Raw genomic sequence first — 12,836 nt, 5'->3', positions numbered from 1 at the left:
TTGACCTGCTGCTTTGCTGAGAAACTGGGCAGTGCTTCAGCCCATTATCTCATCTCACTGGAGTTCTTGGGCCAACCTAGGCATTAATGATTCAGTGTGCTGGGTCAGCCCAGATAACCAACTCTACCACAGCACCTGTAATTGTAGGGAAAGAGTTCATCCTAGTATTACCATTATAACTTGAATTCCACAGGTCTTATCATAATCTTACCACAGTAGAAGTTGCTGCCTGATTATGAATCCAAAAATTGTCACATTCTGAATATCATTAATAAGACTAATCCCAAATATTTTAAAATTTAGGCTTTTCCACTACATATTATGTGCACATATATTTGGTTTATTTGCTTTCTTGATTAATGAAAACTGACTCTAAGGTACAGATGCCTTTGATGCCACTTATATAATCTGGCATGATTTTGCACACAGAAGCATATAATGTAAATTTTGGCATATGAATTAGGTGTTTGAGGATTGAGGAACCCAGCCAAAATTGTGATGGCAAGAGAATAGTAGTGCTGAATGGAAAAGAAATATATACTTGCTCACTGACTGCTTTGTTTATTATATGCCATAATCTAGATAATTCAGATTTACTTTTTGAGATGTGCAGTGTCCCTTCCTCAGACAATGTTGAGAGGTGTGAAGGAATTTCCAAGAATTTACTCTGATTTATAAAGACTGATTAATAATTTGCAATTAAGAAAAAAAAAAAAAAAAGGGAAGAAGAATTGGCATCACGGATTTGCTAATGTGCCAAAGCAATGAGGGCAGCACTCAGTGAATGATAATATAGCAGTGTTTAATGCTCCAGAAACTCACTGTTTGTTTTCACTGAGAGTGCCTTGTTCCTTTTGGATCCTTTAGAAGAGCAGCATAAGTGCTGTTTTATACTGCCAGAATTTTCTCTTCTGTTTTTTATCACGCCATCATTATATTTGAAAAAGTGAATAAAGGATATGGCTACTGAAGGTAGGGAAAGCACTGGCAATACCTTTGGAAATGTTGCAAAGACAACTTATATTGTGTTATTCCTGATCAGGAAGCTGTTTAGGCAAATTTGGGGGGGAAATCCAACAAGGCATACACATCTCAGTAGGTCTATAGGTACAATGAGTGCACTCAGTCAAAGGATATTTTTACTCCTTTACCTCACATAGGCTGAGTCAGAAGTAATTCTTCCTTTTTGAAAGGAGGGATTCTCTGTGTTTCCAGGAAAAAAAATGTACCTTGAGCAGCCAGACTGCCTGTGTTGAGGAACATCCTCTTCAATTCTGGTTAAAAAAAAAAAAAAAAAAAAAGGAAAGAGGCAGGGAAACTATTCAGAAAAATCTGCAAACTTTGTAGTGGAGCAAAGAAGTGAATTAGATGGTGGGCAGAAGACTGCATCCCTAATCTCTACCTCAGCAGTGATGTCAGTGAAACTGCAAGTAGAATTGTAGGGTAGCTGTAATGCTGTACACATGTCAGACATGCCTCATACTCTCCATAAGGATTGCTAATTCCTGCAAACAACCCTACACTTCTGCAGTGTGCCAGCTTGTGCAGTGCTTATCTGGATGGAGAGGAAGGGAATTCAAAGAGTTTTCCTATATCAAGACCTCACTACTACAGTCAGTCTCTAAATAAACAACCCTATATATTTAGGATTCCTTCACCTGCAAGTTCAGCAAAATGAGTTCTTACAGCAAAATACTAACGTGCAACAAATATGTGATTAGTAATCAATTAAAAACATGTTAAATATGGTCACACTCTATGTTCAATGTGAGAAGTCAGAGTGAGAACTGCAACACACCTTCTGTCCTCACACTCTTAGAGGATTACCTATGCTACTTCTTTCATTTAATATTGGGAAGAACTGAGATAATACTTCGCACAAAAAAGCAATACCCTCCTCTAATATTCCCTTGTCACTGGGGAAGGACTTAATCCCTAATTAATTGTCATCATTCCCTCAAACACTAGTTCTTTATCAGAGACATGGCACAGAAGGTAAAACCCTGTAAAAGCTGTTACAGTCAGGCTACATCAGAGATTTTCCTGGGAAGTCACGTGGTAGTAAATGAGGACATAACTGGAAATAAAAGGAAAGAGAGATATCTGGTTTTGTCTTAATATCAATTTTAGAAAGAACTCAGTACCATTAAACTTTTTTAAGTAAACAAACAAATTCTTCTGTGTGTTAGAAACACTTTGTAGAGGTACAGACCCCATATATTCCATATTTATGTCTCTTGTCTCCAAATTATTTTAATTTGAAAAGCACTAGGGTGTGTATTTAAAATACTTTCCATGAAATCTTTTTGGCAGTTCAGTTGTTTATGTATACTGCAGTATATGAACTTTTGTTGAAGATTTTGAGTAGAGGTAATTGAGAGGGCAATGTGTCTACTGGATATAAAGGTTCCATTTGTTTTCGTAGCTGTCATGCAGAAGAGGCTGCGTAAACAGATCACTGCAACACTGAATGTTAGAGTTCAGTCAAGCCCGCAGATTTCCATGGAGGTTCAGCTGTCAGTCAGTGGCACCTCTTGAGCCATTGGTGTCTATCAGTAAACACAGATGAAACTCAGTACCTACAAAGGATTTTATAGATTTAAATATGCAGTCTACCATAGATGGCACCATAGATTCTGATGTGACAGATTGTCCAAAAAGAAGAGACTTCTATCTTGTTTTCAAGTAGATGTGATAAATGCTTCAAGAAGCTAATTCATAAAACACTTTATGACCCTTCAGGATGATTTCCAGTGTGCACATCAGCATGAAGTAGATTCACAGCTGATATAAATCAATGCTGTGCTGTTAAAACAACTGCAATATATCTGAATTTCATCAGCTCCTGATTTGACTTCATGTGTATTTTATGCCTTAATTGCCAATGGCCAAGAAATGCAATAGCTGAGTAGATATAATTGTGTTTCTAGGAAACAACTTCATTGAAACTAATTTTTTTAGAAGTACCAAAACAATTCTCCTGAGGACACTCTTGAAAATGTTGTACCTATATAGATAACCAATCTCTGATATGGATCACCATGTTATGTATTCCAGAGAATTGCATAAGAATAACAATGCAAATAAAAATTTAGGCTGGATTTTATTATACACATTATTTTTCCTGCTGTTTTTAAGTTCCTGACTTAACTTGTTTTTTTTTTTTGCTTTGTCATGTTTCCTTTCTCTCTGCTCTCCAGACTTTAGAGATTACTTTATCACAACTACAATGTCTAAATAAATAGCTTGCATTTCTTCATGGTACTTTTAACTCTGACCTTTCCAAGAGAAGTCATTGATGTTTTTAATGTGTTTGAGTCTTCTGTTCCATACAGACAATGGAACAGGGTGTAAAATTGTACCAGCAGATAAGGGCCTACCAGCACCCTAGCATATGTCTGGTCTAGATAAGGCTGGAGGAGGAATGAGGAGATAATGTCCAGTAAATGAGCAGAGAAGGAAGGTATGTTCTGTCTCCCTTCACAGCCAAATAGTGTTGAAAGGTTTCATATTGTTTGATCATTGCTCTAACCTGGTACATTGGCACATTGCAAAGTCTTTCATGCCTAATGTCTCATTTGCATACTTTCTTCTTGTGCATTTTCTACCATTGGACCTTGACCAAAAAAAGATCACCCTTGTACTTCCTTGCCTTAATTCACCATTATGGTTTTGTTCTGGTTTGGGGAATTTTTTAATACTATTAGAAAGTGATGAAAAACATATTTTGACAAGTCTGTGCATTGGCTCCTGGATCTGAAACACAACACTTAATCTCTATTTTGAAATTTAAACCTATCTTCCATTTCAACACACTCAGGGATAGGTGTTGTAGCCTTGAATTTTGCAGTTTAAGCCCATTTCAATTTTCCCATTTTACTTCTATATAGTTTCAACTTCAAAGCACACAATATCTGAAGGTGTTAAAATCACCATGGGTTTACAGAAAAAGTGAGTTTCAACTCTCATCTTGAAGGGTATGCTTTAAGGCTCTTAAAAATCAAAGCAATAGCACTTTTTTAATATCTTTCTTAAAGTTCAGTCACTTAAAAGTCTACTAAAAAATCATATAGCTCTATTTCTAACTGTGACAAAAATCAGATTGCTGCTGACACTCATACTTACAGTTTCCTATGCCAATTTGCACAAACACGTGTGATTACAGAAAATCTGTTGTACATTCTAATTGCTTCTTTACTTTCCTTGGTTATATAATTAGAAAGACAAATGGTTTCATACTTTCAAAAATTAGCCCAGAGGAAATATTTGCTTGAGTTAACACATGAACAATGTTTGCACAGAGCTTCTGGGTCACATGCCAGCATTCTCCTGCATGTGTTGAAGTTGTTGCTACTGCATAGGACCTGTATGATGATTAAACATAATCAGTCCTTGCATTTGCTGCTGGGATGCTATTTACTTTCATGAGAGAAAACATCCCAGGAAAATTAATTTTCACGTTTGTGTAAAATCAGGATCGTCAACACCAGTAAAACCCTGCTGGCCCTTGAGTTGTTCAGTTTTTTGCTGCTCTTTTTTTTTTTTTCTTCCTTTCCTTTAACCTTTAACTTATGTAAGGGGTTATAAGCATTTTTTTGTAAAGGCAAGTCTAATAATTGCTTGGATGCTGAAATGGTTTCAGGAAATCTAAACCGTTTATACTCTAATGGCTATAATGGAGCTGCTCAGCAAAGCAGTGAAAAGATGGTAAGATTTCATGATCTTCCCTGTGTCCTGAGAGCAACAGCAACAGACTGGCAACAGCCTGATCTTTATTATCTCCATAAGGGACAAAAAAGACTGAATTGTAATTGAAGAGCTCAGGTTATAGTCAGCGTATTTCAGTAAAGTAAATTATAGTCTTTCTGCTGTGTTGCTACTGTGACACAATGAAGTATACAAGGAGATAGGATTTCATAGTGTTTGAGACACTTTGAGCTACAGAAGTTCAGAATGAATATATCTAAAGGGACAGAAAGAACTTCATGGTGAAAATAAGAAAAAAGAGTGATGAATTTTAAAAATGCATTTGCTGATGCAAATGTAATGCTTGCCAAGTCACCAGTGACCGAATTTATTAGTGTCGGGTTGTTGGTTACTAATCATATATTTGATATATATATGTGTATGTGTGTGTGTGTGTGTGTACATATAATGAGTACGCATCACTGAAACAGTTTATGGTGTGTGGAAGGATATGAAATGACAAATGAAATGTCCTTTTGAAAGTCACAAAGTTGGTTAATTGCCAAAAAGCAAAGAAGGCCATTCAGTATTTTTTCTTCCAAATATGGATTTCTCACAAAAATAACTCTGCAGTTATTAAGCACTTGAAGTCTTTGCTTGCACGGAATGGAATGGAATGGAATGGAATGGAATGGAATGGAATGGAATGGAACGGAACACAATGAAATAAAAAATACAAAATACAGTATTTCTGTCAGAAGGTACCTACAAAAACCTTATAGTCTAGCTACTGACCAATTCAAGGTGGAAGAAAAGTAAAAGTAGTTAAAGGCATTGTTCAAAAGCCTCTTAAACCCTGACAGGCATGGAGCATTTACCACCTCTCACAAAAGCCTGTTCCAGTCTTTGACCGCCTTCTCAGTCTAAATCTCTGCTGGTACATCTTTGCACTATTCCCACAGGCTCTATTACTGGATACCAGGGAGAAGAGCTCAGCACTTCCCTCTCCACTTCCCCTCCTCAGGAAGCTGTAGAGAGCAATGAGGTTGCCTCTCACAGCCTTTTCTCCAAACTTGACAAACCCAAAGCCCTCAGACTCTCCTCACTGAATATTCCTTCCAGCTCTTTCACCGGCCTCATTTCCCTCCTTCAGAGACATTCAAGGACCTCGACAATCCTTCCCCAGCTGTGGGGCCCAGACCTATACAAGGTACTCAAAGGTGAGGCTGAACCAGTGCTGGACACAGTGGACAGTCAGCTCTTTTGACTGTCTGGTGATGCTGTGTTTGATGCCACCCCAGACAAGGTTTGTCCCCTTGGCTGACTCACACAGATCTGCAGCTGAGCAGCACCCCCGGATCCCTCTCTGATTTACATCGCTCTCCCCACTTACACTTGTGTCCAGTGTCAGAGGTGCAGGATCCAGCATTTCCACCTGCTAAATTTCATCCCATTAATCACAGCCCAATGCTCCAGTCTACCTAGATTCCTCTAAAAGGCCTCTTGTTTGTCAAGGGAGTCAACAGCACCTCCCAGTTTTTGTCATAAGCAAACGTGCTAGTGGTGCATTCAACTCCTGCATCCAGACTTTAGACAAACCTGGCCCAAGAATTGATCCCTGAAGAGCACTGCTGGTGTCCAGTCCCCAGCCAAATGTCATTCCATTCACTACAATCTTTTCAGCTCTGCCCTAATAAGGCCAGGTCTTCACCAAGAACAATGTGAACCCACTCATCTCACAACTGGGCAGCTTATCCATAAGGATGCTGTGAGAGCAGCATCAAAAAGCAAAGTAAAATCCAGGAAAAATACATCCAGCACCTTCCTATCATCCACTGGGCAGATGACCTAAAGCTTCAAACTCTGATTGTTCATATGTTCAACTGTATAAATCATAGGCTTACAAGCTAACTGTAGTGATTTAGTATCCTTTTTTTTTTTTAATGTGTTTATCAATGTATAAAAAGCCATTTAGTTGCATGATCAACTTTGTCAAAGTTTAGCATTATATATTTTTTTATATATTTTGGTTTGGGTGGGGTAGGGTTTTAGGGTGTTTTTTTAGATTAACATGCTCCATCTTAAAGCTTTAGTTAAGATCAGATGGGAGAGTAGGATCACAGCCTTGGGAGATCAGTAAAAACAGTTTTAATTAATTACCAGTCTTTTTGCTTTGAAGCATCCTAAAAAGGATTGGATTTCTAGGTGTAAAATTCCCTTTGAAGAGATGCTTTCCTGAATATATTTTCCATGGAAATCAATACTCATAACTCAGAAAGGTGTCTTCTCTTATTCAAATCACAGTGATTTGCTTTCTGATGCTTTACTAGTCCTGTGACTTCTAAAGAAAACAGAAGTTCATTAATATGAAAATCGAAATGAGAAAGATGAATGTATGGCTATATCAAAATAGCCTGAGAGATAGAAATTAAGACTCAAAATTAAAAAATAAAAACAACAATAAAAACAAGGGAAAAGAGATCTGAGAAAGCATATGATAGGTATTTTTAAACTATCTGCATTCAAGGTTATAAACTGGGCAATGTAATTTCAAACAGAAGTAGTAAGCTCAATATTTTCAATAGATAAAATATAAATAGGCTTGAAATCCCATCTTTACAGGAGAAAATACAGCAAGACCCAAGCAATATTTCTTTCTCAGCCAGAACAGAGCACTTAGACCTCACTGGGTGAAAAGTAGCTTGTTCATTGTGACTACTAGGAATGAAGGTTTTGTAATTAACCTTAATTTAAATTTAAATTGTCATTTAAATATTGTTCTAGTAGTGTTTTTGCAACAAATACACACACAACCACACACTCACCAGCTCCTGTGATTGTCCCTTAACAAGGATTTCTCTACTTTATCTATAATGTCAGTCATACATTTGACTCTAAAGCCTGCAAACATAAAACTACAAGCCCTTTCGAAGTGTCTAGGAATAAAAAATCTTCATATATTATCATGGAAAATACTTTCTTTTATTAGCAATACTATGGACAAAACCCTCCAAAAACTAAACAAATATATCAGCCAAGATTTTCAGTTCCCTACCATAGGAATGGTAGATGTAAATGCCTCTGAAATTCAGTGTACACTCATTTATATGACAAACTACTTTTCTGCCATTCTGTCACAAATAACCTATGAGAGGGTAGAAATGCCAATACTGTGCATCATGATAAAATCCTAACTCTTGAGGAGTTCCTGCCCTCTGTAATGAAAAGCAGCCAGTCCTACAGATATGTATACTGTGTGAGTTAAGATACTGTGGCCTTGCCTGTATGTGCTGTATACAAAGAATAGGTGTTTCTTGGATTTGCTGAACTCAATAGTTCCCAGTTGTGAGCTTTAGCTCTATAAACATATTAATGACTCTTCCCATACTGCTTGATCAGAAGTTCTCTATGCAGAGAATTTCTAAATTCTAATGAATTTCTACATGAATTTCTAAATTCTCAGGATAGACTTATGTTTAAATGTTTTTATAGGTGTATGCATTCACTTTATGCAATGAGGTACTTATTTTTTAAAAATGGTACTGTCTAATTTTCTTAAAGGACATCATCCTTAGAACAGTGGTTTTGCTTTCCCTACCAAGTTAGGAAAAATATACTTTACCTACCAGTGCAAAATTTCCAATTTGCACTGAAATGAGGTAATTGACTTAAAATATTAACACAGCTTTTTCCAATTAAATGGAAAAATCACTCTCCTAAAAAAAAATATTTGGAAAATATCTAATTATGAGGAAAGCTGAGTCAAAAAAACTATACAGATTTAGCTAAACTGGGATAGAAAAACTAGTGGAAACTTTTTTTTTTTTTTTGTCATAAACGCACTGTAGCAATCCTTGCACTGAAACAAACTCAGGGCTGCCTTATGAAACACTAACAGCATTATGAGGGAAAGCTTTAATCTAAAAAGATAAAGCTTTGCAAAGAGGTGGTGTGGTGACTTTTCTATAGCTGGTTAGTTTAACCACTCAGCAGGTTTGGCTTATGAAATTATAAATTGAAAAATAACTATTTAGCCATTACAATAAAGGTGGGTAAATCAGCGTTTTAATTGCCAGACCAAAGTGTGAATCATCTCATATGGAATTTTCTTCAAAGAAAAAAATTGTTTAACTAGTATAGGAAGTTTTGGTTTGTTTTTTTTTGTTGTTGTTGTTGTTTGTTTGTTTGTTTGTTTGTTTGTTTTAAAGCAAAATAACATGAAAAATTGGCAACGCATAAGATTATTTTATTTTATTACTTTATATTTTAAGCTTTTGTTTTCACTCATTATTTTGTACATAAGTGAGGCTAGTGATCTGCTTCTCTCCAGCTGAAATAATGAGTGATGAAAATGTTTTTATCTCTATATTTTTTTAAAAAGGAAGAAAATATGTGATTTAATGATGCTTTAAACAGAATTACTGTATGCTTTTCCCACCATTAATTTGCACATGCTTCAATTTGAAAGATGTCAATTAAAAGCAAATATTTAAGAAAAATAACAGCATTTGCCAAATATAGGTTCATGTAAATGTACATGCTTTGCTGCTTGAAAGAGCAAGCTCAAGGATCTCTGTCAATGTCTCCATAATTATGTGATTATAAAATCTCAGATACTATAATTTCTTAGCTAAATTGCATGCATGTTGTAGGCATGTGATGAAGCAAGCTATCCTTTGAATACATAATTCACGTGTATTTCAAGCAATTTAATTCAATTTATTAATACTGCAAGTAGATTGTCAGAAAATAGGATTAGCTTCAATGCAATTTTTAGTAACTCAGTTGTTTGTATTCTGTCAGTCATGCAGTGGCTGCTCAAGAAGATCTTCCCCAAATTAACTGTTTAGAAGAGAATCAGATGTGACTGCAGTTAACCCTGATCTTCCAACTACAGACAGAAGTTATCTGGGACATTTTCAGTAACCTCTGATGACTTGTTCTCTTCCTTTCTTTCTAGTGAATTATTCATTGCTTCATTTCTGTTCAAAGTTTTCTCTTTCTTTTGATCACAGGCAATGGACTGGGAATCCGAGTTGTAGGTGGGAAAGAAATTCCAGGAAGCAGTGGGGAAATTGGAGCTTACATTGCCAAGATCCTGCCTGGGGGCAATGCAGAGCAGACAGGGAAGCTTATAGAAGGTAAGATAAATGCATTATTAAAAAATGAAGCCATGGGACTGTTGGGAGTTTATTTATAACACACATTTTCTCTTGCGCAATGGATGCAACCTCGTGCAAGGAATGAGAGCTACAACTCCATGATGCTTAAAGTAGAAAAGGCCTGATGGAAAGTGATTTTATGACTTCTACAGCATAGGACAGTTGCCACAATGAGCATTACTAGGGCATGTCTTCAGTAATATGTGTAAACATGCTGTCTGCATGGTCACATATCATCAGCATATATCATGGACAGGGATTTTGAAGATCTTTAACCTCTCTTGATCATCTTGATCATCCATTGAAATTACTTCACAGGTAAAACAGATCCAGTTGTCTCCCAGTTACAAGCACTAACTTTTTTACTTAGTCCCCTATAAGTCATACCTAATGTTAGTTGTCCAGTTTAAGGTAACCATCCAACCTGCCCCAACAGGCAACAGAGAAAAAGAGGTATCCACAGAAAAGCAGTTATTTCATCTAACTTAGACCTCTGAAAGTGTCTTCCTCCTTTAATTGGCTTTTAGAAAACTGCATTCAACTTCACATCATCCTTTAGGCTACCAAAGCTAGGTGGAATGAATTTGACTTCATTATCAATACATTTCCTAGGATTATTGCAATGTGATCATTCTGTCTAACAATTTATTTCTGTGATTACATGAATGCCACCTTCTTTTTATAACTTTCTCTTTTTATAGCTATTTTCTAGTTCCCTTTTACAAATCTGTATGCACCTGAAGTGCCAGTCTGTCCATAGACAAAAAAGGAGTACACTTGTTTCTAACTCAGTAAACTATTTTTTTTTCTTAAATAAAAACATGTACATAGGGAAAAATAACAAAAGAAGATAAGTAAGAAGAATAGTTCTTCCAGGCAGAATTCAATTCACATACGTTTTCTGAATGGTAAACAAGCAAAAAAAAGTCATGATTTAATCAAAAGCACTTTGCAGGCAGAAAAGCTGAGTAAATTGATTAAAGAATGTATTTACAACGAATACTTTAATTATTCTGTGGGTAGTACAAAACAGTGTCACCTGCACTCACCCTGCAGCTTTTTACATCCTTGGTGTTTTCCTTGTAAAAATTTTAGTGATATACAACCAAAAAAAAAAAAAAAAAAAAACCCAAAGGGACACAAACCCCAGTGTGCAATGAAATTAAACAGAAAATGTCAATTAAATTAAACAGAAATTTAAAAAGAAATATATTTATTTTTGGCCTATGCAGTTGATTCTGATATTAATTTTTAATGGGTAGTATCTCACTCATCAAATGATAGAATAGTGTTCTTTTTTGTGCATGAATGATGAAAGAATTGACCTTAATTTTGTGTGTTTTGAAGCAAGTATTTGTTTTGGCTCCCTCTATACAAATAAGTAGGTCTTTCATAACTGTGCTAGATTACGCATGTTTTGTTTCAGTACCAAGCAAGTAAAGAGGAAAATGTGGTTATTCAACACTTCCCCAAGACTGTACATTTCAAGAAAGAGAATGAGAAGTTACAGATTGGAATTATCTGTAATCTTTTGGTTTATTTTGCCAGGAAATTTTCTGGAAACTGAAGTTTAAAACAGTTCTTTACTCAGCATATTTGGTTCATTTCAGCCGTGATCAAGAACATCTTGGATTTACAATAACTACAAGAGAAATCTGACGTAGAATTTTACTTCTTAATCTGTTCACATAATATATTTTGAAGGTTTATTCCTATTTTATAGGAAAATGAATATGACAGTAAAATATTTATTCCTTTGTTTCATTCTCCCATCTTATGTTTAGTCATGTTTCTGATCCTACCTTTATAAAAGTATCCTAGACTTGGATAAATTGGCATAAATCAACTCCATCAAAATCCCTATATTTCATCTGTAGAATTTGTCCACACAATGTCTCAGAATATGTTTCAGTATTGATGTGCTAAATGCTCTCTCAGAGAAAAAAATGCTTCGTGCAGAATGCACTTTGACTATAGCACATAAGACAAACATTTCCCCTCACTGTCATTTACCTTTAGGTCTTGCCTTTATACTTAATTTTTATGTTATTTTAGATGGCTATGAGAGATCAACAAAGAATACTTTCTACTTCACTGTGAGTTGTGGTTGGATTAGTGGAAATATGGCCGGTGCCCATTTAACCTCTACCCCTCAGAAGAGCTAAAATACACTGAGATCTTCCATCACTCTCATATTGATCTGTGTAAATCCAGCCAGACTGCTAATCTTACCAACATCTCTGAAAATAGAAGCTGGTCTTCTTTCCTTTTTCAAGTTATTTGCTGTCTCTCACACCACAGAGAGAAAAAAATAAAGAAATCTTTGTATGTCATTACTTTTTTTTTCCCAGTAATTATGAGTCCTGATTAAATGCTGTGTGACTACAAGTTAGAGGATAAACCGAGTCATCAAGTAAACATATACTAATGTCATTACAAGTTAGTATCTTGATTCATTAGCCTTTCTAAGAACACGAATCACAGTGAAAAATCCCATCAACTTAATTAATTCCTCTAATTCTAAAAACACTGGGTCAAGTCTGAAAATCTTACCAATAGCATAAGAAACAAGGATGGATTTATTGTGGTTATGAAGGAAGACAAACTCCTACCTGCTCTCTGTATGACTGCATATAAATAAATGACACAGAGATAGCATTCCTATCCTTAGGGAATAACATAAAATTTTAGCCTATTTAAAAAGCTTTGGAGGAGTCTTAGTGCTGAAAAAATTATTTATAGTTCTGACTGGCAAATACCAGTCTTCTCAGTTCTCTCACCTTGAATTGCATTCAAATGTCAAAAATATCTCTGATTCATCACTCACTGGCGTAACAAAAACTGGAGGTGGAAGACTCATTCCACCAAGCTCATCAAGTGCAAGGACTGTGTCAATTTGATAGATGTGTCTGTGCTCCCCCTCGTGTTGACAGAAACAGTTCAGTTATATTCCACCTGGTGAATCCAGCAAGTGAGTGGCATTTCAGC

General features: G+C 35.9%; 1 protein-coding gene across 1 annotated transcript in view; it reads left to right on the top strand.

The window, feature by feature from the left end:
* Positions 1–12,836, top strand: part of PCLO (piccolo presynaptic cytomatrix protein) — a 310,361-nt gene that overhangs the window by 193,796 nt on the left and 103,729 nt on the right. The window contains exon 10 of the mRNA XM_053977551.1: positions 9,702–9,827. Within this exon, the coding sequence (XP_053833526.1) occupies positions 9,702–9,827 (126 nt within the window). The remainder of the gene's footprint in view (positions 1–9,701; positions 9,828–12,836) is intronic.

This window comes from Vidua macroura, chromosome 5 (genome assembly GCF_024509145.1).
Source record: "Vidua macroura isolate BioBank_ID:100142 chromosome 5, ASM2450914v1, whole genome shotgun sequence".
Taxonomy (NCBI): domain Eukaryota; kingdom Metazoa; phylum Chordata; class Aves; order Passeriformes; family Viduidae; genus Vidua; species Vidua macroura.
Note: the sequence above shows the minus strand (reverse complement) of the source record. Positions and strands in the feature narration are given on the sequence as shown.